The sequence below is a fragment of the Colossoma macropomum genome, unplaced genomic scaffold (genome assembly GCF_904425465.1).
Source record: "Colossoma macropomum unplaced genomic scaffold, Colossoma_macropomum, whole genome shotgun sequence".
NCBI lineage: Eukaryota > Metazoa > Chordata > Actinopteri > Characiformes > Serrasalmidae > Colossoma > Colossoma macropomum.
This window is the reverse complement of record NW_023494787.1, coordinates 19345905-19373411: the sequence shown is the minus strand read 5'-3', so window position 1 is coordinate 19373411 and position 27507 is coordinate 19345905. Positions and strand designations below refer to the sequence as shown.

The window sequence follows — 27507 nt, the reverse complement described above, 5'->3', positions numbered from 1 at the left end:
ATCCTGGGTGCTTTTTAAGTAACAGCTAATTACTGTAAAATTGAACATTTCAATCTCTTTAACATGAAGCCCGACACCATTTTTTCAGCACTCTGTTATATTTAGGGAATACAGTAGCTCACTGCAAAATTTTTGCAGTAAATTTACAGCATTTTTTTTTCAGTGAATGCACTTCAAGCATGCACATATAAGAATGGAATTCAGATCCCAAAGGGCCTATTATTGATTTATATCATCAGAATAACAACAAATGGTGACTGAAGTGTGAAGTGTATTCTTCTTCATAAGTTTTCTTGTTCAAAATGGTAGTTTGTGACATAAAATAAAAATCTATGTTTTTCCTTTTTTGTTATTCCACATTCTGTACATAGTAAAACAGCATTGAGAAAATACGTCGTTAAAGGAGAAGAGAAGGTTAAAAGGCAGAAATACTCATAGCATTAAAGCGTTCAGCAGTTCACTGTCAGGCTCCACAAGATTTGATTGATGCAGAAGTCAAAGTCTCAAAAACATCTTTTGACCTCTCATGACCCTTTTTGACCTTTGATATCTGTTAACAATACAGAGCAGTCAATACACTTCAATGCATTAGGCTTGAACTCTCCCTGCCCTGGCATCTGAAAAACAGGCGAGCGTAGAGAGAGACATAAATAGGAGCATATCCCCCGTCACCTCAAAACACATTGCTCTGGTTCTGTCACTCCTGCTGAAGATACAATAGATCATGTCGGTGCTGCAGGTCATGTAGAGCTGCAGTGTGGATGCTGTGGGCAGCGGCAGTGGCCTTCAGGCCGGTACATGGGCCAGAAGCCACGGCAGTGAGCCCAGTCTCAGATTTATGGGCTGGACGCTGCTGTATTATGTATAGAGCTCACTGGCTGCTGCTGCTGCTTATTTAGAGACTGTGTGTGTGTGTGTGTGTGTGTATGTGAGTGAGTGAGTGTTTATTGGATGCGATGGCTGATTTATAGACTCTGGTGGCAGAGACACTTATGAGATGAATCAAACTGTGACTCATCTGTGAAATACACCCCGCTGCCCCACTAGGGGTTAATCACCTCATTGTCTTGTAGTTGAAGTTGCATGCTTTAAAACACTGCTGAATAATAAAGCCCTCATACAAATGTAATTCAGAATTTTATAAATGTCTAATGTCTTAGAAAGAGCCATTTTATACTTATGAATTTCCCTTGTGTTCAGTTAGAAGACAGAATATTGTCTCTCAAAACAAAATCTTGTATTTCAGAAATGGTAACTTTGTAGGAGAAAGAAAATATAGTTGGTGTCCCGACAAAACCTACTATATCCAAAATGGTACATTCACAGGAGAAGAAAAAACCTTCATAACTTTGAATGAAAGCTAAGGAAAAATTGTTTCTTTCCAAGAAATCTTGGAGTAATTCTATTGGTCCATTCATCATAAAATGTTAACACATTGTATGAGGCAGTTGGTAATTTCTAATTGTGTAAAAAAAATAAAAGCGACAAAAAATGGACATAAAAGGTTTTGTTTTGGAAATGATGATATGTTAAAAGAATGGTTTGTCAAAAAATCAAATTTATACAATTTTTCACTTACGTCCTAAATGTAGTTGATCAGCCAAGATGCGTTTGGTGTCCAAATTTTGTGTCTTTAGTTTAGTGCTGGAGCTACAAGGCTAATGTTGACCTCACCATCATTGAGTGTGTTTGGGTTTACTTGGTTTGTGAAAAGCAGAAAATGCAACCAACTTCAAAGACTGAACTTTGGACGTGTTTACATAGCATGGAAAAATATTCTTGTGCTATATATAGATATAGACAGAACAGCTGAGGTTGTAAACAAAAAATAAAACTATATGCAGTTATAAGATTTTGATATGACGGTTACAATAAACAAAAATACATAAGTGCACAATTGTGTTTTTGGTAGCTATTTTGGACCCGACACTGTCTACCATGAGAATGATACCAATAAGGTCACCAGTTCTGAAGACAGAGAATACATATTGAATTGCTTGATCTTCAAGAAACTCTCTGAACTCTGGAGGTTCTTTTTTGTTGTTGAATTTATTGCTGAAACTAGAGACTACAGTAATTGCAAACAGTCTACAGGTCTCCTAGGAAACTGATTTCCTCAGAACATCCCTTTGCTTCTGCATGACGCAAGAGCAAGATGCACAGTGTCAATAATTACATCGGCACACTGTCACACCCGCCCACAACAGCATGAGCGATTGTTGAATTGGTACCTGCAGGAGTACAGTGAAAAAGGCTTTCAGCTGTTTCTGACCAATGTCCTTACAGAAGGGCCAATGGACTTTAAATCCTCCAACATACTTCTCACCGACTCTCTTACTCCATTATTCAAAGCTGTGCTGGGCTGTAGTCCAGTATAATTTGGTTAATTGAGAAGTTACCAAGTGGCCTTTCAATTTCACAGCAAATGCACTGTCTGACTGGCACTCCACAAATAAGAATTAAAAGCTTTCACTTGTCACCACTCATTCAACACTGTACCTCACTTTGCTATTAGAAGTTTGCTCAGAAGTGCACAATAAATACAGTTCTCATAACTTTCATTTTCTGTGAATGCTATACTATCCTGTATGTCCATGTCCAAGCTATTTTGTACCTTCTCTATTTGTCTGGAAAATGACATTTAATGCTGTACGTTCATGCCCTGTGCTAACACAGATCGCAACCTGGCTAAGACGAGCTCTTAACTATGTCTTTCTTGCATGGCAGGCACAAGCAACAAGAGGGCCGACACTATATTTAGCTCTTTTTCTTGTTCCCATACTTTTTTACAGTCACTTCTGGAAAACACTGGCTTACCACTTCTCCTGTTTCTTTCTCAGGTGGTGGATGCTGATGCTGTGATAGTGGTGGAGGAGCAGACGGGCCCCCAGTGGATGCAGTGAAGTGCTCTTTGAGGAAAAGTGCAAGCAAAGGTATGATCTCCCAATGGCCCAGCTGTGGCCTGTACAGCCTTCTGTCATGTGGCCATATGGCACAAGAAGTCAGGGAACAAAATGACTGGAGGAATATAAAAGAAGTTAAAGGGTCACAGTGACTTTTTTTTTTGAAGAGAAAAAAACATTTGTATTCAGCAGGCGTGCCGTATGATCAAGCAAATTTTCGGATCATTTTCTAGCTAAAAGACCATGACAGGGAATCAGATCAATACTAGCTTATCATTGCTGTAATATAACCTCATATGCACAGAATTTAACTTAATAGGGAAATTTCAAAGTCAATCTGAAATCAAAATTGACCTTTTTTCTCTTGTTAGTTCATGCTCCTGGGTATATTAAAGAGGAATACAACCAGGTGTTCAAAATGTCTACATGCCAGTCAGTAATCACTGAGATGTAAACAAAGTCATGGTTCGTGGTTCACCGTACAGAAACTTACTAACTCAGATTACATCACAATGTTGATGACAGGACCCAGAACTCGCAATGTCTATCTAATTATTAGCTTTTTCACTATCCAAAACAACCAGTGCACCTTCATGTCTTCTGAGTTTTGGGCTTTCAGAGACATTAGGTGCTTTGGACGTCTTATTCCTATTGTCACCACTGTGAGATACCCTGATTCTGCAAATTAGCCTTAGAATAGACCATATTTTATCAAACCATTTTGAACATCTTTGTTTAGATCTCAACCATTACTTGAACAGAAAAGATAGAAAATTAATGGAATTCCCCTTTAAGCATGATTCATCATATCATTTAAAAGTGTTTTCTCATAGTCTTTGATCATAGTGTAGTGGTTTTGCTTGTTTTGATTGTCACCGTACACTAAATAATAATAGTAACCAGTCAAGTCATGCGTCACCACCCCCTCTAATCAACCAAAAATTGGAAATGCCTCACAGTACGGCAGGAAAATGCATCACAGTTTCAAATTCACACTGACTTTAATACACATTCATGTAAAGAGAGTATCTTACAAGTAATATATTAGTGTATTATAATGAGAGTGTATCATAAGTAATGGAGGTACAAGGTTTGTAAATGACAGCAACATTATGCTGTATGAACAAATACTGTGCAGTTGCACAGAACAGAATATTAAATGGTTTTCTTGCTTAACTGTACTAGCACTGTGCCAAAATTCAAACAGAGACCATGTCCCTAATAACTTATGCACAAAATATTTACAGTTATGCAATGCACCAGTGTGAAAACCCAGCCAGCCTGCTAGATCAGAGTGAAGGGGTTGTGCAAAAGCAGGCCTTTGCTCTAGTTTCAGCCTGAAACAGTGGAGGCAGCGAGTGCTTCCAGCCCCACTGTGGCGAGGCAAAACCGCGCCTGCCAGCCTAACTTCCTCATCACAATCAACAGCCTTTCTGTTAGCTTCACACTGCACCTCACCACTCAGACCTCACTGCAGCAATCTGTACTACACGGATGGCATTAACGATTGTTCCTTCCTACCTTTTTGTTTACACTTGAGGACATGAACAAGCTCAAATGGCTGAAAAAAAAAAAACAACGTGAAAAAGAAAGTCAGTTTGTAAACCTGACAAAAGACAAAAAAGGAACAAAAGGTCGGGGGCTTTTTTAGCAGGGTTTTTCTTTGCGGAAGCTGAATCGATGGCCGCGTTACACCAAATTCAGCTCGGAGGGCTATTTTTTTTTATCCACAGGAAGCTACAGTTAAAGAGTTCACACAGTCAGTAAAACCAGCCCTAGTTTAAAACACCCTCCATACCCCCTCCCCTGACACAGGACCACAGACTGATATTTCTGTCAAGGGCTGAAAAACACACACAGGTTTGTTTTTATACCTTGTCAGGACATAGTGTCATATATACTCTATGTCCCTTATGTATACAGTACTGTGCAAGTCAGAGACCACCCTTCATTGATGTTAATTTACAGTCAAAACAGCCATTAAGCATATAAATGTAGTTAATTGTTTTTCTGAAGATATTTCTGGGAGATTAAGTATAAGATCTACTTCCATAAAGAAGAAAAAAGAAAAGGAAAATAAGTGAAAAACAGGAGTTTCCAAAACTGGAGTTCAAAAAATCACTAAATCATATGGGGAAAAATACCTGATAGACCACTAAGACTGTCCCCATTAGATAAACAGCACTTAAGGCTTTCATCTTTTAGAGAGAGAAGAAAATGAAGCTCCACTCTTGCTTCAGATCTGAAAAAATCCACAGGTGTCTCTGTCCATCCTTCTACTGTGAGAAGACAACTCAGTATCATGGGTCTAAAAGGATGAGTGGCTGTCAAAAAGCCATTACTGAGAAAAGTAAATAGACAAAAAAGAAGAAAATTTGCAAATTAAACAAAGAAGCTGATGGTGTTTTCAGAACAATGGACTGGCCACCCCAGAGTCCAGCCCTCAACAGCACTGAATGTGTTTAGGATTATTTTGATTGTAGGAAGCAGAAAATGCAACCAACCTCTAAGACTGAACTTCGGAGGTGTGGAAAAATATTCGTGTAGATTTTTTTGAAAAACTGAAAGCAAGTGCCCCAAAAGAATGAATGCTGTAATAAAGGGCAAAGTGTTGACACACTAGATACTGAAAAATGTGATATTATGTTGAGCTTTTGCGGTGCTTGTGTGATTTTCTTGACCATAAATGACCATTTTGACTGGAATTTAAATGAATTAAGAAATTAAAAAAAAAAATTTTCTAAAGCTTAATTCTAAACCTAGCCTTTACCTTAACCTCTCGAATCTCTGTTTCTGTCTTTTACTTAAAAAAGAAACATTGTATTGTTAGCCTGTTTTTATTGTAAAGTGAGGACATTTTTGCCCTGAAAATATATGAAAAACAAACACACGCACACACATGCACACACGCTCGCACAAACACACACGCTCACATACAATGTGCCTTTAAATAGCAGTCAGAAAAAGAGAAGTGTGAAAAGAACAGTGAGATGTTGAGTGCAGAGACATTTGAAGCGCATGTAGGACTGCGCACTTTTAAGCCTGAGTGCTGGGGACTGCACAGCACCGCTGTCCTGAGGAATACCTCCACAAGAGGAAGAGATATAGCACAGCCATAACTAAAGAGAGCAGAGGAAAGCAAACAAAGAAAGGTGGGAGAAGACGAGCAGAATTTGGCTGGTAGGTAACGGCAAAGGACCACAGATAGCATCATCCCCCATGTTACTGATAGTGTTGAAGGCTATTGCTATTCATGCATTATGCTAGTACGTGCATATTTGTCCATTGATAAAGGCTATGATGAGAAGTAAGAGGCAGTAATAGGAGCTAATGGGCTCCTAAGTGGTTCTTCGAAGTATGGTTCTAGGCAAAACCTTTAATTGGTATGTACCCTTAAAAATACGTGCCAAAAAGAGTTCTTCGTGCGATACTATAGAGGATCCTTTGAATGAAAACCATTTTTGTAATTGAAATGTGAGTGTGAAGAACCTTCTTACCATTTAAAGAACCTTCACATAATGTAAAGATTACCGAAAAGAATGCTTATTTTGATATAGAACATTTACGTTATGTGAAACCTTTAAAATGTTTACAAATCTGTTTTTTTTAACATGTTATTTTATGGAACCAAAATGGTTCTTCTATACACACACACATCATCTAAACCGCTTATCCTTCTGGGTCGCGGTGGGGTGCTGGAGCCTATCTCAGCTGTCATTGGGCGGAAGGCAGGATACACCCTGGACAGGTTGCCACTCTATCGCAGGGCAGACAGACAGACATACACATTCACACACCTAGGGGCAATTAACCATGTCCAACTGGCCTGACTGCATGTCTTTGGACTGTGGGAGGAAACCAGAGTACCCGGAGGAAACCCACGCAGACACGGGGAGAACATGCAAACTTCGCACAGAAAAGTCGGTCGCCCGGCCGGGAATCTAACCCAGGCCATTCTTGCTGTGAGGCGACAGTGCCACCCACTGCGCCACCGTGCCGCCCCTGGTTCTTCTATAGCATCGCTCAAATAACCACTTTGGCAGCTTTTTTTGAGGGTAGGGGAGGAGACAGCAGCTAAAACTTTAAACATTTGCCATCTGCTTCTTCTACTGTGGTGAAGACAGCTTTTTTAATATAGAAAGCAAAACAATCACCAAGTCTTAATGCAGTCCAAAACACTAGGCCTGTGATTTAATAGGCATGGAAGTCATTTGGCAGCAGCAAGGTGCACTGCAGCTCTAAGCAGGTGCACTCTGGCTGGTCATAATAAGTTTTGGGAGAGACGAAGAGGCTTATAGCCGATGAAAGTCCAAGCCATCCAGAGATAGAGGTGGGAGGGAGGGAAAGCTGAGCGGTCCAGCCATGGAAACAGAGCTCTACTGGTGGTTGCCAGGAGACAGGCAGTGATAAACAGGCTGGGGCGAGCCATCTCTGTAGTGTTCATGAGTGTGTATGTGTGTGTAGAGCTTAACCACACACACACTGCAACACCATTTGATGCTAGTGTGAAGCTAGCAACCATTTCAGATCATGTTTGAAAGTGTAGCCTCTTAATGCATTTAATGCTCAGTGTTTTTGTCTTTCTTTGTGTGATTGCAGTATGCAGAGGTGATACTAAGCTCCCCATGTTACTAATGATTATAAGCGCTAATACTGTACATTCATTAGGCTAATGCTAATATGTACACTTGTGTCTCCTGAGAAAGAGTGTAATCGGTTTTCATTATATTAAGAAAGTCAACTGGGAGCTCTCACTGATCTCTACTCTCATGTTGAGTCCCTTGAGATTTCAACGTGCCAAAGCGCCAGCCCTCTTACATATGGTGTAAGTGTAATCTGGTGGCTGATCCTCAGTGGTTATGCATCTGGTGCATTTGGCCCATCTTGATGATTAGCTGGTGTGAATATACATAACAGAAATAGTACAGAAAATATATATGCATATGGTCATGGTCATATACAGAAAAGTTATTTTTTTCTGGGCAGTATGTGTTTATTTGCTCAGAGAATGCAAATAATATTAACACTATAAGTGGTGGTTTTACATATATCAGTGTGTTGGCTTAACCATTTACTAACCTCTCCCCATTAGCAGTCCAGTATTAGGTGTAGTTATTATCCAAAACCTGGTTTGGCTAATCAGTGCTTGATTAAATTAAATCAGCTGTACTGCTGATGGAATTTAAAAAATATATGTAATGGCTGGAGGCATCAAGGAGAAATCTGAAACCAAACCTCTGTTCTTCTCAACAGCTCACAACATCAACTACTTTTTTGAAAAAAAATCTTGTTACTTTTTACTGTATTTTTTACTGTAGTTTATGTTTACTTGTGTTTATTCTGCCATTATATGGCGTTTTTACTGGCAAAAACATGTTTACTGTGATCACTTATTTTCTTTGGTGCCTAAGACCTTTGCAGAGTACTTTATACATGATCATGGCAAGAAAGGAGTTAACAGTCATTTTTATACGTTGCATTACCCAGCATTTTTCTCACTTCAGTTAAACATTACAAATTGTCACATAAACTAATTGGTGTAGTAACAACAACAGCAATGACTGACAAAAAGTGACCTTAATTGCTTTTTTTAATTATTACTATGTCAGAAGGAAACTTAAGTGTTGTAAACCAACAGAAAAACGCAAGTCAGTGATTTATTTTCATGTTGGTATTGAAAAAACTGCTGAGTAATGGGGAAAAGGCCCTTGCCAGACTGTGAATTCTTACAAACAGCTGTGCATAAATCCTGCCTTAGATCGCAGTAAGCAAGGATATGTTCCTTTATACTGTTAGTACACTCACTGTTTTAACCATGAACAAATAAAACGTCCTTATTTTGATTTCCACTCCAGCTAAAGACATTATGTTGCACTGACAGTGACAGAAAAGCAGCATTGATTGATGCACAATATAGGCAATATAGTATTTAGGTTCTCACACAGATTTAATATGAGATCATTCAGTTAAAATGGCCAGTCCAGTCCAATGTCACTTTATAAATGACATGAAATATTTTCTTCTTCTTCTTCTTATTATTATTATTATTATTATTATTTGTTGTTGTTGTTTACTTTTCATGGTCTCTTATTCATATTCATATCTGCTGAAGTTTGGTTTTGGAATCCATTTGGATGACAATTAATTACACCAACGATTCCGCAAAATCTGTAGCACCAGCAAGTGCTCACTGTGTGGCATCAACATTTAAATGTATCCAAACAGAGAAAGAGCAAGAGAGAAAATGTCAGCTCACCACCGAAGCTTCATTTCCTTTCTGGTTCCTCCTTTATATATAGTGCTTGCAAAAGTATTCAACCCACTTATAAGTCTGTAGATTTGTCTGGTTTACAAATCACACTAACAGATGCATTGTTTGTCAGCTGATCTTTAAAAAATATAAAACTGAAAAATACTGCTTGCACACGTGTTCAACCCCTTTAGACCAGTACTTGGTAGAGCCACGTTTTGCTTCAAGAACAGTCTGTTGGAGTAAGTTTCTACCAGCTTTGCATACTGTCTGGGTGAGATTTTTGTCCGTTCTTCCTGGCAGAAATTCTCTAGGTTGTTCAGGTTGATTGGATGACGCTTGTGGACTGCAATTTTAAAATAGTGCTATGGATTCTTGATTGGATTGAGATCTGGACTTTGACTTGGACATTGTAAAATGTTTCCCTTTATGTTGGTCAACCATTCCAGTGTTGCTTTGGCCCTGTGCTTGGGATCACTGTACTGTTGAAAGGTGAGGTTTCTCCCAAGCTTTAGTTTTTTAGCTGACTATAGCATGTTGTCTTGCAGTATCTTCCAGTATTTTGCACCATTCATATATGTTTCCATTTTAACAAGCTGCCCAGTCCCTACTGAGCACCCCACAACAGGAACTGCCACTCCCATACTTCACTGCTGGGTGTTGAAGAATATGAAGAATATTGAAGAATAGGCAGTGTTAGGTTTGTGCCACACATGTGGTTTTGAATTTTGGCCAAAAAGATCAATTTTGTCTTATCTGACCGCTAAACCCTATCCCACATTTTAGCTGGGTCATGCTGGTGCTTTCTGGCAAAATCCAGCTGTGTTTTTCCTTCAGTAATGGCTTCATTCTAGCTTCCCTCCCATACAGGCCAGTTGTATGAAGAGCTTTTGATATTGGTGGACCTTCAGCCCAGTCTCAGCCACTGAACTCTGGAGCTTTATCAATGTAACTATTGGCCTCTTTGTGACTTTAAGTCCCCTTCTTGTTCTGATGCTGAGTTTTGAGAGACAGCTTTGTCTAGGCAGTGCCTGTGTGGTATGATGAGGCTTCCATTTCCTCACAATTAATCCAACAGTGCTCAGTGGGATATCGAAACACACGGCATTACTTTGTAGCCTTCAACCATCTTGTGCCTGTCTATAACTTTATCTCTCATCTCCTTAGAATGCTCTTCATTTCACACACTTCCTTCAGATTCACAGTTTGACCAATGATACTTGAATAAAAAGGTCTTTTATCAGAAAAGGTAAACGTTTTTAATGATTTACAGGCCAATTGTAGGCCAAATGTGTCCTTGTTAGGGCAATATCTGTAAAAAAAAAATGGAGATTTTTTTCACAATTTTCACTTTTAATTAATTTTTAAGGGCAATCTTTCAAAATAAAATGAGGCAACACAACATATCAAAGTGTCATTTATAATCCAGACAAATCTTATGGATTATAGGAGTTGGATATTTTTGCAAGGCACTGTATACAATACTGACCACCTCTTTCAATACTCTGGCGCCTATAGCTTCTGCTTAGGGCTGCCTGTTTGCACCAGTACACTTTTAAAAACAAAAGTTCCTAATTGGTGCTTGGCTTGGATGCATAGTTTAGCTTAAATGTAAGGAATCATTTTTAATTTTTGCAACATATTTTGGGTTGTTTCACATGCAAAAAGTTTCTTCTCACTCATTCATGGAAATGATCATTTAAAGAACTGTCTATTTAAAGAGTCCACTTTAGGAAACCAAAAGTGGTTCTTCTATGGCATCCAAAGTTTTTTTAGTACCTTTATTTTTGATAATGTGTAGTACTGAAATGAAAAGAGAATAAACCATTGTATAATGAAATAAAGAGCCACCTGGGATGCACTTTTATGTAATGTAAAAGCTCAAGAGTGATGTCTACCTTTTGTCTCACCTTCTTTTTGTCTAGACACAGACTAATTAACCGCTCTTGTATTGTGAAAAAAGAGGTTTCATTGCTTTTGCACTGTATGCATCTATTTTCTCCCATACCCAGGTTTGCCGGCCATGGGGAACCTCATTAAGGTCCTTGGCAAGGATTTAGAGAACTGTCCACATTTTTTTCTGGACTTCGAAAGTAAGTGTCTGCTGCTGTGTGGTGTGTTGGTGGTGCATTAGTGTGTGTGTGTGAGAGATCAGGGTGGATGTGCTGAGGTTGGTGTGGAAAGAACACATACGAGGATGACTGGCAGTGTGATGGACTGGAGGAGGTTCTGTGGGTGCTTGCACTTGTTTCTGGGGAAGTGTGTTTAGAATCAGAAGGGAGCAGAGAAGAAGAAGAAGAGTTTGAATGTTCTACCATGACATCACCCCAAAAGCCCCTGCTCTCCTGATCTCTACAACACTATCTAGTCCATTCCATCCACACCCTACGCCCTGTACGTCCCCCTGATTCCACGCACGCACACAAACACACCACACACACCTCCCTGACCCTCCATCACCCACACACCTCTCCCTTCTCTCTCTTCCAGGGGGCTCATGGGGAATCTCCTGAAAGTGCTGGCTTGCGCCGAACTTGAGCATGGCCCAATAGTTTTCCTTGACTTTGAACGTGAGATCATCAGCTTCTTATTTTTGAGTTTTCTTTCTTTCTTTTTTTCCTTTTTTCAAAACATTGCTCCTCCCCATTCTCTGTCATCTCAGGTTTCATTTCCTTTTCTTCCCCCTCTATTCCTCTATTTGTGCATAAGTCAATGGCATTCAAGAGTCTCTCAGTGTCCTCAATTGTGGTCATTGTTTTTATCACCAAGTCTAGCGGTAAATATTCTTTCAAGAATGCCATGCTTCTTTAAACGGTTACACTGGGAGCTAAACACATGCACAGTAGCCTCCATCTAACTTTATGTCTCCTCACCTTTCGTCTATGCCTTTTCCAAACGCCCATGTCATCTGTTCATACCATGAGGATGTGTAGTGCGTGTGTGTGGGTGTCGGCGAGTGACTGAGCGACTGAGAGAAGGGAGCATGTTGAATGGCTTGTGTATGAACTGAGGAAGTGGGAATGGAGAGCAGGAATCTCCATTTCTCTCTGTTCTCTTTTTTACTCTCCTTAACGTTTTTCTCCTTCCCGAGTAACCACTCTTTGTTCAAAACCTGCACTCCTCTGCCAGCTCCACCTCTAACACCTCCACTTTTCTGGTGCTACACCAGCTAAACCTGCATGAGTAACCAGTGAGCTCAGACAGGCTGCTGTCCACTCAGGCTTTATGCTGTCTGGCTAAAGCTCAATTCATTAGTTGTAATGAAATAATGTACAAGCTAATGCTTTGTACCCAACGATTAGAACTAATTATGACAAAGTGGCCTATAAATCCCCATAAACATCTATCACATTTGTACTTCCATGTTACAGCCACAGCTATAAAGAAACAGACACAGTTCCGTTTCTTTGTAGCTACTGTGGACAAGATTGTCAGAATATTGGCAAACATCCCTTTCGAATGGGATTTTTCAGGAGATTTTTCATGTGCAGCAAGGCATTAAGAGAATGTCTTAATGCCTTGCTGCCCATGCTGTCAGTGCCTTAGGAGGCACTGTTCCCTTACAGAGAACAGAGAGTCACATATGTTTAATGTGTGTAAGTAAGTAAATAAATAAATAATTACACGTTTTTCACATGTGATCTCATATTTTTTCACATGCAAACACATTTGGCTTTTCTGTAAGGGTTGTGATGAAAGTACCTGCTACCAAATCATATTTAAAACATGCTTCAAAGACAGCAATATGCCATGAAGTTGACAAGATACTGACATTACCAAGACACTGACAGCTTATCAGATTAGCGTTTAGCTGTGATAGCATTTGTTTTCTAAAAAATCTTTTAGGAAGGCTAGGATAAAGTTTTATATTTTACAGAAAGTCAACATTCACCCCACAGAAAGAAGCTCTAAAAGCTCAAAAATCACCCACATTTCACTAGGTTTATTGGCATAGATACCTTAGGATTAGCTTACCATGATCTGCCTTGTATTAGCTAAATTAGCTAACACACACTTACTGCATAAAAACAGACATAATAAAGAGCTGCTGGTCGCTGTTCTAAAAGAACAAAAAAAAACTAAAAGACGACAGTAGCTGTTTTTACGAGTACTGTAACTATTAGATCACAAAACACAAATACACTTTTAAAATAACTTTTATTTACAACACAATGAACTGGCTATTTCTTGTGACAAAATTCTTAGTTGGCCAAATGGAGGAACCACAGTAGGCAGCATTTTATGCAAATATTTGATTAAGTAGGCAGCATTTGTTTCATTTCAGGCTAGGATGATTAACATTAGCATGATGGCAAATTCAACAATGTTGTTGTTGCTTCCAACTAGACTAGTTTTAATTAGCTACAACATAGTCCAGGTCATTAGCACTGCATTTTAAACTGAACGTTCAGTCTAAACAAACATCACTTTAGTCCACTGTAAGTAATGTCAGTATGTTGACAAAAGCCGACATTGTGTGCTACAGTTTCTCATTATGAACTGTGTTTTGAGTTATGCTCTCTAAAGCTTGTCCACCCCAGCAACAGTAGCTACAAAAATCCGCATTTGTGGGTAGACAGTGGATAGGTCAATCAGCATTTTGTAGAGGAAGTATGGTGATTGATGTTTATGTTGTTGCTATTTAGAGTAAAAGTAAGGCCAAAGGTAGCTTTATAAGAAGGAATTGGACAGCAGCCTTTACTGCTCTGTACTGGACAGGAGAATGGTCACCTCTGTCATGGCTCTCGTTTCCCTTTCTCATGGTTTTAATAACGATTCATCAGCCCAAAAAACTAACTGGAACTCACTGCTGTCAAATGAAACCCTGTTATCTCCAGTTTGACAGTATTAAATTCTTTTTACATAAGCTGAAAGTCAATAGTCACCTATATGCACTTTTACAAAAGACAGAGATGCTAACTGAACACTTGTGAACCTTCACAGAAAGATTGTTTTTATCTCCAAACTGTAAAGTAACCCTTCCCTAAAGATCAAATGCAAAAAAAAGCAAATAAACAGAGCCTGAGGTGGGATGACTGAGAGGATCCCACTGGCAACGATGCTCAAATTCACTGTGTGTGTGTAGGCCTGGGGTAAGCACTGCTGTATGTTTGCTCAGCTGATAGCACAATGGCTGTTAGCCACAAACATGTGCAAGTGTATCCATCCAACAGGCACAGATGGAGAAAAAGAGAGAGAGAGAGAGAGAGAGAGAGAGAGAGAGAGAGAGAGAGAGAGAGAGAGAGAGAGAGACTCTAATAGAATAATTATGCCAGGCTATATTACAGAACAAAAACTGTGACTGTCCAGTGAGAGTAGAGCTGAACATTAAATCAGGCTGTGAGATGACCTCTCTTATGCAGCTTATGGGTTTATTAGCACAGTTCATTATCTACAACACATGCCTCCACATAAAAATGCTCTTGGATATGAGGAGTCATCACTCAGCACGTCCAAAATCATCCTATGCAACTTGTGTGGGATTTTTGGAGCTGTACATTTTTTACAGTGAGTTCAAAACTCTCCCTTTTCCAATATATGTAAACACCCACGAGATATGCACAATGACAAAGACATTACCAATAGTGTTACATACAGTTGTATGCAAACTGTAAAAGTAATTTCCACAATTTCCCTTGATTTTCTGAGATTTTGTACTTATTTTCAATTAGAAAAAGTGTAATTTAACCAGGAGCATTCAAACTTTTGCAAATGACTGTATTGTGATTGCATCACAGCTTTAAATTTGTTAAAACTGCATTGTTGCATTAATAATGTAATAACAAAAGATTGGCTTTTATTATTTTGACCAAAATATTTTGCATTTGCTGGATTATGTGAATACCTTAACTCATCAAAACACTCACAAATACATCAATCTGGAACTGTGATTGGTCACATTGATCACAGCACATAGGAAAAAAAAAGCACTGATGGAGGAGAAGCTGCATTTGTGTATTACAGATTTTTGTAATATTTGTACTGGGATAACGATTGACAAACGATATACTGTGTGACCCTTAACACCCACTGGCATAAATAAACTGACCTGTATTGCTGAACAGATGAATATGTGGCCCTGACAGCACACACTGCAGAAAGCATGCTTGTGACATTGAGTATTCTTCACCTTGCTTGGAGAAAATTGTTTCCATAGTTATCTGGTTAGAAACTACTGAGAAATAACATCATGAATAAGCTTGAGTAAAACCCAATATTCGTTCAAAAATTAGAAATCCTGCTTTGGGTGGCTAAGCCCTTTCTGGGCTCCAAAAAGGAGACAAAGCAGTGCAGATAAACCAGACTTTTTTTCTACAATGTGCCCAACCAAGGCCTTATTAGTCACACCCAACCCAGACTCCCCATGGTATCTGCTCATCCACTCATCTCCCCAGATTCCCCTGAGAGCTATTTCAACTCCAACAAATCCTCCAATACACTCCAACAAAACCTAAATCCTCCTCATGTATTTCAGACTCAGAATAACACTGTAGTCATTACCAAACTAATCTGTGCGGATTTATAAAACCCAGCTCTCTATGCCTTTGGACAGACCTCTCTCTCTCATTGGGTGCCAAAGTCTGAGATGGTAATCCAATATTAACACCAAAATTAGCTCACAGAACAAACTCTTTAACTCCCTCTTTGTTCAGATCGGACTTTAAAAGTAGCCTCCATTTCTGATCAGTGCCAGAAACAGGGTGTGTTATTTGGTTCGCTGCCATCAACATGAATCAATGCTAATGTAACTACAAGGCCAGTTAAAGCCAAAGCTATATGCTGCCAGTGAGAAAGGAACGAGGCGAGCCTGTGTCTGACAGAGGTGATAAATAATCCAGGTGGCCAGAGGAACCTTAACCGGAAAGGACAATGGTTGTCTTTGACATTAATTCATATTTCTATTGACTTCTATAAATTCTGACACTCCGACCCTGTTCCGTCCGCACTCTGCTCCTCTAGATGCCCAGCCCACGGAGGCGGAGACGGCCGTTTGGAACCAGGTCAGCGCAGTGCTGGAGGAGGCTCACGGGATCCTAGCAGAGTTACAGTCCTACAATGGAGCGGGGCAAGAGATAAGAGAAGTGAGGGCGCGTCCCTAAAGGATAGATGGCTGGAAATCTACTATTTATTCCACTTTATGAATAAATACACATTAACGGGTTGGTTTTATAGGCCTGGTGACATATGCTTGGAGTACTCTGGTATAGCATAAGTGGGTACATGGGGTTTACTCAGCTGCAAAAGCTCTCTCAGATCAAAGGCAACATGCAGTGTTAGCTCAATTAGAGAAGCACAACCAACCAGTGCTGATAGGGTCTTGCTGCAGTCCAAGCTTATTTACCTACACTGGACTGGGCAATTGTATCACAGCCTCCGCTGATAACAAAATTCTAAATTGTGTTTGTTTTTGTTCTTCTCTCCAGGCTATTCAGAACCCCAATGACCTCCAGCTACAGGAGAAAGCCTGGAATGCTGTGTGCCCCCTAGTGGCCAAGCTGAAGCGGTTCTATGAATTTTCACTCAGGTTAGGTGAGTGGGCAACAATTATTTATTTATTTATTTTCCATTTGGATTTTTGTAGAAAATAGAGAAGGCACCGGATTAACTGTATTGGGCTAATAAAAGGAAAAAAATGTTAGATTGTATATTGGAGGAGAAAAAAACAATGAATCCAATCCAATCATCATCATGTTAGCTGTATATTTCTTCTTGTGGGACAGTAGTGTTTGAGCAGTTTAGCATCATAGCCTACATTTAGATGCTCAGGTGCTTCAGTTAAAAAACAGCTAAATTTAAAGCTTAGTGGTTTATAAAGAAAGAGACATTGCACTGCATCAGCAACTTCAACTGAAGGCTTCAATATTGGTATCAGAGGAGGAAAACTGGTATCGTGCCATCTCTACATGAAAGGATAAGTGGGTTTGCGTGCCCAGGGCTTGAGCCAACATGGCTGCAGAGCGCAGGGACAGTGCTGGTGCAGATGAAAGAGCGCAGGCAGCTGCTTCTCCTCCTCTGCGGCTGACCTCGCAGCAGCGTTACCATGGATACCGCAGCGGGGAGAGTGTAGACTAGGCAGAGCTTCCGCCCTCCATGCACGCTGAGTATTCGGCAGATTCGCAGGGTGATAACTGCTAGCCTGACACTTCTCCCGTGGCTGTGCTGACTTGGAGGCAGTATGCTATTACGGCCAGTAATGCCGCACTAAAGCCTTCCCCGACGGGCCACAGGAGACCACCTGACTCAGGAGAAACCCAACACACACAAAGTCAATGAAATAATGACTTTAGGAAAAAAAGACACACACTGCGCCCTTCTCAACGCATCCTGGTATCCGTCCCTCCATCGCCGCATTTCCGGTCCCCAGCTAACGGCTCTGGAGAGTCAAGTTTCTTAGCAGGCCTCTAGATAAAACATATCAGCTTGTTATTTATGGAAGGGCTGCTGCATATTTCATGAGGAGGAGGCATAGCCCCTCTGGAGACATGCTAAAGCATACTAATGACATTAATAAACAGCTCAGCTCTGATGGCTGAGCTCAAAAGCCTTCATTACAGACGGTGGAGAGATAGATACCATGAAGAGCCTCTGCATACTTTGTTACAGTACAGTTGCAGTGCAGGGATTACACTTTGTGAAATGTATCAGAAATTGTATGTATTTTCACTTTTTTTTCTCTCTTTTAAGTATGATAAGTATGATATTTCTACATATCTTGTGTTGGGGTGGATTTTGTGGAAATCTTTGCAAACTTGCAACCATGGGTTTTAAATAGGGATGCACAGCAATCGGCTAATTTATTATTTTAAGTTTGGTCAATCTGTGTTGTAATACTATGACGTAAATTACATGAGCCTGGTGCATTCACGCTGTATTTGAATACTGCTGCTATGCCTATACCAAAATAACATGACAGAATTATGCATGACAGAATAGCCAGTTTCCTCTTACTTCCAGTGGAGTGTTTTATTTGAGTTATTTAACTAGGCAACTGATTTTTCATTTCCTTATGTAAAATACCATTGCACACACTGTAGGGCAAATAAAATTGTTTATATTGAGCTAATAGAAAGCACTGGAAATATGCTAGTGTGTTTAATATGTTCTTTTAGACCATGTAAATTAAAAGGCTAATAAAAATTGGCAAAAAAAAATCAGAATAGACCATAAAAATGAATGATCAGTGTATCCCTAGTTTCATGGTGACAGAACTTCCCCATTGTATGTTTAATTGTATTTAATATAAGTGAGTCTGTATCATAAAGATGTATATTTAAACAGTAAATTTAATACTTTAAATTGCAGTAAAATGTGTGGGCTATGAATATAAAAGGGGAGTCATAAACGCTCATAAACCCTCATAAAGTGTTTGTGGGGCAGGGGTCCACAGGACTGGAGCTGGACCCATTGTCTGTAATGGAGTACTCTATTGCAGACAATGGAGAATGAGACAATGAAGCAGAAATGTTTAAATTTGGCATACTGAGAAATTCAATCATTTTTTTTCACCGCAAATGATGCTACGGTACAGGTTACATGTAGGCTGTTGAGAGATTTAGTTTTAGTGGCATTTAGTCAGAATTAAGCATAACAGAGGCTTTTAAATAACTGATACAAATTTGCAACAGAGGGTCTCTGAGGGCTAACCAAATGTTTTCATTACAAAAAGTCAAAATGTACTGTACCACTGAGAACCTGAAGACGATGGCTTCTAGTGTTCTGTCTCCTGCAACACTGCAAAATCCTGCAGCCACAAGTCAATTAAGCACAAATGGTAGCATAAGACACAAATAATGAAATCAATTTGGCTTTTAAAAAGCTACCAGTAAGTTTACATCGACTTTTATGTGATGCAATTTTGTGTAATGTTCATCTTTTAGAGAATGCCCTGCGCAGCCTGTTGGAGGCCCTGACGAGCCCTCCATATGCCCCCATGCAGCATCTGGAGAGAGAGCAGGCTCTGGCTAAGCAGTTTGCAGAGATCCTGCACTTTACCCTCAGCTTTGACGAGCTCAAGGTGAGACTATCCCACAGCTTTCTGTGAGGAAATCAACTCTTTCTAGAGAACTAGTCTTTCAGGTAGACAAGTTATGTGTTTTCTTTGTAGAGGTTTTGCACATGACATGCTGTGAGATTAGCAGATGTTCTGAATGAGTTGTATTGTCTCTCATAGATGACAAATCCAGCCATCCAGAATGACTTCAGTTACTACAGGAGGACCATAAGCAGGAATCGGCTGAACAATCAGCAGGTAACCAACTTTGTGTCAATGCTGCGCCAAGATGGGCCGACGTTTATGTTTCTGCTGATCTGGACAGGGTTATGTAAATTAGTCACGTGTGGAGCTTCAGAACCTGCAAACTAACCAATATTTGTTCTTACTGCAGTTAGAGGCAGAGAATGAAGTCAATAATGAGATGGCCAATCGGATGTCGCTCTTTTATGCGGAAGCCACACCTATGCTGAAAACCTTGAGCAACGCCACGACTAAGTTTGTGTCAGAGGCAAGTGAAAATGTCGTCTTCATGTACAGCACTGCTCCGGGGTAGTGACATGTTTGTCTAACAAAGCCAATTGTCAAAAAGGAAGAAAATCCTACACCACATTAAGAAGCTTTAATGCTGTTGCCCTCTAGAGGCTGTCACTGGTGTTGCATTGACCCTATATTGTGTATTATTACAGAACAAGACATTGCCCATTGAGGACACCACAGATTGCCTGAGCACTATGGCCTGTGTGTGTCGGGTCATGCTAGAGACTCCGTAAGTTCATCTTTCTTAGAAGTTCTTTTTCTTTCTTTATTTCTCAAAATGTTGCAGGTCTTGACTGTTTCTGTGAGCGAATGCCAAGAGTAGCATCTTATCTCGTTTCATATCCTGCCAGCATTTCAAACCTTATCTGCCTTTTGAATTTTGTTGAAGGCCTAACTGACTTGGCGCTGTTCCATTTGTGCAGGGAGTACCGGTGCCGTTTTACCAACACAGACACCATGCTGTTCTGCATGCGTGTGATGGTGGGCGTCATTATCCTCTATGATCATGTTCACCCCGTGGGTGCCTTCGCTAAAACCTCCAAGATTGACGTAAGAGACTCTGAATTCTTCATTTATTTCCACACTTTCAAAAGAAGAAAGCATTTTGGCTACAGCCACATTACAAGCCATACTGCCATGTTTTGATTTCTTGCTCAGATTTGAATCCTCTGCCTTGAAATCTGACTGTTAAGGCCATGTGATCTAATGATCTAGGAGCATATATGAAAATGGCTCAGATCTAGATTTTTGTGTTCACATAACCCTAAACATGGTCACATATCTGATATGTATCCGATTAGGAGAACATATGAAAGTGGCTTAGATTTAGATTTTTATGTTCACATAGGTCTAAAAAAATTAGATCTGCCAAACCTGATGTGAAAAAAAATTCTGAATTTGAAACTATCTGTTCTCTTTAAGGTTTCATGACCATGAATCTGATATCCATCCTATCCAGGAGAACATATGTAAATGATTTAGATCTAGATTTTTGTGCTCACATAGGTCTAAAAAATAAGATCTGCAAAAACTGATATAAAAAATTCAAAATTTGAATCTGTCTGTTCTCTTTAAGGTCGTATGACCACAAATCTAATATGTATGCAATCTAGGAGTATATATGAAAGTGGCTTAGATTTAGATTTTTGTGTTCACACAGGTCTAAAAAAATCAGATCTGCCAAACAAGAATTTTAAACTGTCTGTTCTCTTTAAGGTTGAATGACCATGTATCTGATATGTATTCTATCTGGGAGAACATATGAAAGTGGCTTATTCTCTTTCTATTCACAGGTTATATTATTGTTCTGTTTGCAGTACACAGCTATCCTTTGCCATTGCACTGTTCATTTAGCTCCCTTTAGTGATGTGGAGCAACACGTATGCTGTGCATGTGTGTGCTGTGCAACAGAATTGCTTATTAGGGCATGTGTGGCTGTGTGCACTGTCACAGTAGGGGTGAGTTTCAGAAAGAGGTTGACCTTTCTCTAAAGCAGTATGTGCTTGTGGGTGTCTGTGTTGTGCAGATGAAGGGCTGCATCAAGGTGTTGAAAGAGCAACCTTCAAACAGTGTGGAGGGACTGTTGAATGCACTGAGGTGAGTCGACTCATGTGTGCGTACTGTACTATATGTTTAAAGGGCCCATATCATGGAGAACTGAATTTTCCTTGCTTTTTGAAGCAAGAGAGTTTTGTATGATGATAGTATGTAAACCTTGTTAAAGTTGTAAAACATACAGTTCACCCCCAGTTCATACCGTCCATGTTTGGAAACTAAGCTGCAGAACCACATCATGTATCTGATACGTATTCTATATAGGAGAACATATGAAAGTGGCTGTGATCTAGATTTTTGTGTTCACATAGTTCCAAATAAAATCAGATCTATGTCAAATTTAGGCCAAAATAAACAGTTTTATTTCTGCTAAACACAAATAAGAAAATATTGTATTTGTGTGGAAAACTATTCCACTGCAAGCTGTGTAAGACTGCATTGAAATACAGGCTCAAAAAGACCACCAGTGCAGTAGTAAAGACAAAAATTCAAACCCATTGTTTTAAATTAAGGTGTGCACACTGACGCACATCACAGCGGAATGTTGGTTTATGTACATTCATTATAAACAATGGTTTTGATTTGATTAGATTTTTGGATGCTGCATCGAGCAACATAGTGTGTCCATTGTGTGGTGGCCTTTAGCCAGACTGGGTCGAACTGCTGTCTCTGAAAAGAGCAATTCCACTGACATGCAAAATGACCGATCACAGGGATCTCATTTACTTGCTACTTATTGTTTTAAACAAAATTCAGAAAGAATTTCAGGAATAACTTGAAACATAATAGCATGAATGTTTTCTGGTTCAGCGACTAGGCCTGTATCTCTCTCTGAAAGGCTTATCTGTAGAGCTGCAATTGCTTGCTTTTAGCCTTTAACTTCACAATCATTTGATTCCCATTGAACTGATAAAACAAGTGCATGGAAGCATGGATAGCCAGAGACTGTTTAATTTCTCCATGAGAGGTGAGATGCTAAGAGCAGTGGTGACTTTAGTGTGCAGTTTACACCAGACAGTCTGTGCAACTCTGTGGGCTAATGGATTACTGAAACTCCTCTGCAGTGCACATTTCACACTTTAAACCACAGCATCTGCTGGCAACCGCACCCCTTATTACACTTGTGAATGCTTGTGACTTGTGTTGTGACTAGATGTGCAACCCTATCCAAAACAAGTCTAAGATTATAACTATGAGACTGAGTTAAGACTGAAATAGAGTCCTCTACAAATATGGAAGAGTGTGATAATGTATTAAATGTAAATAAATATAACTTTTTAAAACGGTGGTCAAATTGTTCACCAATATGTTGTAGTTGGTTAGACCAGAGACTAGATTACAAATACTAAAACGAGTCTGAGATAATAGAAAAATACTGAATATGAGCCCTTAAAACATATTTTTGACATTTTATGAAAATTTAAATGTTGTACACGGATCAGGTGTCATAAGTCAGTCTCTACATGTCCTGTTAATTAATGTCAGTTTACATTATCTGCCATATATGCTGTTATTTCTGAAGGGAGGATGTAGGAACTAGGAACTCTGTGTCAGATACAACACCTAAAGGGCCTAGACCAGAATGAATTTTCAGTGGAGAGCTATAATTTAGTTGATACTCAGCTTTATGTGTTCAGAAAACCAATATATTCCAAACCCTGAAGCTTTTAAACAGGTTTCCTGTCATCTAACACTCTTCTGTACCGCTTCTCACCTGCAGGTATACAACAAGACATCTAAATGACGACAGCACCTCGAAACAAATCCGCGCTCTACTTCAATGAGAAGCGGCGCTGTTCGGGAAGAGAGGGATGAAAGCAAGAGGGAACGAAAGAGAGAGAACAGTGGAAGTGACTGACAGAGAACAAAGGATGATGGCTGGCAGTCTTGGGTGAAGCAACCTCAGAAACCTGTTTGTTTACAAGAATAAAATGCAAAATTATCTCAATTTCAATAACCTAAAAAAAGATAGAAAGAAATATGAAAAAGTATATAAATATATATACATATATATATATTGTCAATTGTTCATCAAGTCTCTGATTTTGTAAAAACATGAGAAGAAGATTACAGAGATATAGATACATATATATATCTAGGAATATTGAAGTACAAACTGGAACAGAACCACGGCCTACCAGACGTGAACACTTAGAACTTAAAGACGAAATTGAATATATTAAAACCGTATGGTCAGCAAAGATGAAAATCAACATCAAAAGGGTTCATATACTTCTGGAGAGTATTTTTGCACACAGAAAACAACGCCAACTCCCCCCCGTTCATTATACAGATTTTTGAAATGGCTTAACATGATGTGTATAGTTCAGCTCTGTTTCCATGCATCGAGACTCCATTGGATTTTGAACACGTTCGCCTCTTCATCGTTGACATGCTTCTTCCATTGCAGTTTTCTGGTACGATTGCGCTCTATTATATTTCTTCCTGTGAGTTACAGGATCCGTGACTCAATCACGTCATGCTATTTCTGCATTTCTCGACAGAAACCCACCAGTGATTATAAAAAGAGATTGATTTACGTCGCTGTATATACTCAAAAAAGCACAGGATAGTTTTGTAAAGAAGTTAAGCATTTTGTTAGACTTATTCACTAGTGCTGTACAGCAATACTCAACCGAGGTAACAACTGCAAAGGCAGTGATCCGTTTTTCGAATAAGCTGTTTGTGCCAATACAGGATGAACAGAAGGAAGGCTGTACATATGAGAACGTGTATTAGGGTTTTTCTGCTCCAGTGAATTGTGGGAAAGGGCATTCTTGAGTAACTCTGAGTAAGCCATGAAACTACTGTCTTTCAAAAGCCACTCACATTTTGCTCAGCGCCATAGCTGCTTCTGTACCACTGCTTCTCATCTGTGGCCTGATGTGCGTTCATTGCAGGGCGAGCAGACTGAGGGGTGATGTCCTAGGCCTGTGATTAAAAGAGCCACTATACATCAATCTCTTAGCAGTACGCAGTTAAAACACAGTAATGGAGTGATAGCAGTTCTGTTTCTGCCATTATAACAGATTATTGCCAAATGTAACCATGACATTGCCTTTTAGAGTACACAATCAATTGACGGGCAGGTGTAGTCTCCTAAATAGCTGGAGATCATACTGATTACTTTCACTTATACACGCATACAATACTGAGTAAAGGTCTGACACCACCCTTCATTTTTTTCATTTCCAGTCAAAATGGCCATTAAGTACAAGTTATTCATTTTTCAGTGTTACAAAAAAAAGTGGAAGCATATATTTAACAGAAAATCACCCAGAAGCCTCAACCACCAAAGATCATTTCAAATCTTTCAGTATATAGTGTGTCCAGTGTTTAGTGTTTTTCTTACAGTTTCCATTCTTTTCAGGAGACTTACTTTCAGTTTTTCAAAGAAACCTGCAGGGATATTTTTCCACATCTACAAAGTTCAGTCTTAGAAGTTGGTTACATTTTCTGCTTCTCATGATCCAAGTAATCCTAAACACATTCAATGATGTTGAGGTCTGGACTGGGCTGGTCAGTCTGTTGTTCTAAGAACACCAGCAGCTTCTTTGTTGGATTTGCAGATTTTTCTCTTTTTGTCTATTTCCTTTCTTCAGTAACTGCATCTTGACGACTAAAGAAGACCCATAGTGTTGAGTTGACAGAAACACCTGTGGATTTTTTCAGATCTGAAGCAAGAGTAGAGCTTGATTTTCTCCACTTTCTCATAGACGGTGACAGTTTTGGTGATCTACCAGGTCTTGCATGGTTGTTAGGAGTCCATGGACATTGCATAAAATGTTCTCTGTATATTTTAAACATTTAAACATTCTTTAGACTTTCCCTTTCCCTATGCAGTTAAATTACTGCATATCTACTCTCCTCAAAAATATCTATAAAAAAAGAGTAACTTGTACTTAATGGATGTTTTGACTGGAAATTAAGTGAATGAAGGGGGTCTTTGACTTCTTCACAGAACAGTACATACACAAACACACATGCATACACACACAAAAGGCGTAGAGCAGAATAAACACAGAATGTCTCGGTGTAAATACGTGAATAAGATTTTCCACCAGGTGTCTAAGAGGCCTGTGAAACAAATGTGCTTAAATTCAGCTAGAGGATGTTTCTTTTAGTAAATTAAAAATAAAAAAAATAAAAGCTTAAAAAAAAGATCACATCATAAAATGAGTGGGTATTAAAAAAAGAAATTATTTAAAAAGATTAAAACACAACAAAATGCAGTGTTGTACTTTCGATGTCTATAGCCCTTAGTCTAACTTAATTTGATCTTACAGTATATTTTTTATACAGGGGTATGTTCACAAACATATTCTGTATAAATATATAGATGGCATGCTGTACAACTTCAGACAAGATTGTGTAAATACAGTGTTTTTATTCATTTTCAATTGTTCAGTGAATCTGAATTGGGTGTGTGTTGTCTGTAAGAAACCATGCATTTGGCTCGGACTATTGGACTTGCTGTAGTCATAGGTTCCAAATCTCCAACTTCATATCGGTGGGTAAAGAGAGGGGCTGGTTGGATGGGGGAAGTGTCCATTTGCTTGTTATTTTGTACATTTTGTGCAACAATAAACTTGTCATTTATTACGTTCAGTTTTGTTTGTGATCTTCAGTTCACTTTTTTTCTGGCAGAAACTGGACAAACGTTTTTTACAATACTTCTATTTTGTGATATAATTACAACTCATGAAGTCCCAAAGGTTAATATTAATAATAATAATAATAATAATAAGAAGAAGAAGAAGAATCTTTATTTATAGAGCACTTTTCATACCAGTGCCTTAGTTCAAAGTGCCTTACTGACAGTAATAAAGCTTATCAGTAATAGAAGAAATTAGAGTAAAAAAAAGAGTATTCACTTACAATCATATAAGGCATTCGGATCAAATTGAAAACACAAATACCAAAAAGAGGTAGAATTTTAATAAAATGCTAAAATAAAAATATATGTTTTCAAATGTTTCTTAAAAATGAGCACTGAGCTTGACTGTCTAATAAAAGGTGGAATTGAGTCCCACAGTTTAGAAGCATAATAACTGAACAAGGCCTCTTCATGTTTTCTGTATTTTACAGAAGGTGTTTGCAGAACATAAACAGACTAAATACGCTGTAACATAAATTATTCTGTGATGCAAGCAGGTTCTAGGCCATTTAGAGCCTTAATAACTAGTAGCAGAACTTTAAAATATATCCTAAAAGATACAGGTAGCCAGTGCAGCTCTTTCAAAATGGGAGTGATCTGATCTCTCTGTTTTGTTTTTGTTAGAATCCATGATACTGCATTTTGTACGAGTTGTAAGGGATGTACTGTTTTCTTAGGAAGTCTAGTAAGAGGAGGATTACAGTGATCAACTCTGCTTTTAACAAATACATTAACAAGTTTCTCTCCATCACTCTGAGGTAACTTTAGCAATATTTCTCAAAAGATGAAAAGCTACTTTAGTGACTGCGTTTACACCCACACTCTCAGAAAAAAGGTATGAAACTTTCAGTGCTGTGGTACCCTCAAGGGTACATCTCAGTACCTTTAGTCAGGGAACATAATTGTACCATAATCCATTGAAATTATATAAGTTGTATTGACTCCACACACCCCGTCTCGTCCCCAGGCTATTTATTTTATTGCTCTGTTTTAAAACATTAGGTGCAAATCTGTACTTTTCACTGAAAAAACTTCTTTGAGGTACACAATTGGACCTTAAAACCATTGTTGTACCTTTAAGGGTACATTTACATTGTCTGTACCTTGATGAACAAAAATTGAACCTGCACAGAACCTTTCTTTCTAACAGAGCAGGTTTCACACTTCAGGTTTTATATACGAAGCAAAAGACCCAAGCTTTTCACAAAGCAGCTTTCTCTGTGTTTTAGCACGAAGGATCAATATTTCCATTTTTTCTTGATTAAGCTGTAGCACATTTTGTGACATCCACTAAGAAATATCTGACACACAGTTGGTAAGCCTGAGTTTCGATTTTCAGAAGGAATAGAAATATGTGATTGTGTGTCATCAGCATAGCTATTAAAACTGATATCATGTTTCCTAATGAGATCACCTAAAGCTATTCATGGTGGATAGGAATATGCAGGGTGGTAATATGCCCATATTCATAATAGTCCTCAAAAGACCGTGTATTTTTCCAGATTTACCACTATTTTACCATTAACAACATATCGCTGCTGTCGGACCAAAACCTCGTATCTCCAAAATGAGAACTTTACAGGAGAAAGAAAAAAACTTCTTTACTTTTAAT

At 39.0% G+C, this 27507-nt stretch overlaps 1 protein-coding gene across 4 annotated transcripts in view; it reads left to right on the top strand.

Annotated features, from left to right (window-relative positions):
• Positions 1-25535, top strand: part of fam49al (family with sequence similarity 49 member A, like) — a 41810-nt gene extending 16275 nt beyond the window's left edge. For 2 of the 4 annotated variants that reach the window (XM_036566363.1, XM_036566364.1), the window contains exons 2-12: positions 2841-2933; positions 11644-11723; positions 16114-16235; positions 16578-16683; positions 19032-19168; positions 19325-19402; positions 19539-19655; positions 19834-19913; positions 20107-20233; positions 21210-21280; positions 22959-23130. In XM_036566363.1, the coding sequence (XP_036422256.1) occupies positions 11651-11723; positions 16114-16235; positions 16578-16683; positions 19032-19168; positions 19325-19402; positions 19539-19655; positions 19834-19913; positions 20107-20233; positions 21210-21280; positions 22959-23022 (975 nt within the window). In that variant the 5' untranslated portion in view covers positions 2841-2933; positions 11644-11650 and the 3' untranslated portion in view covers positions 23023-23130. Of the gene's footprint in view, positions 1-2840; positions 2934-5843; positions 6084-11165; positions 11247-11643; positions 11724-16113; positions 16236-16577; positions 16684-19031; positions 19169-19324; positions 19403-19538; positions 19656-19833; positions 19914-20106; positions 20234-21209; positions 21281-22958 lie in introns of those variants that run through there. The other 2 variants (XM_036566365.1, XM_036566362.1) reach the window with 2 other exon arrangements.
• The last annotated feature ends 1972 nt before the right edge of the window (positions 25536-27507 follow it).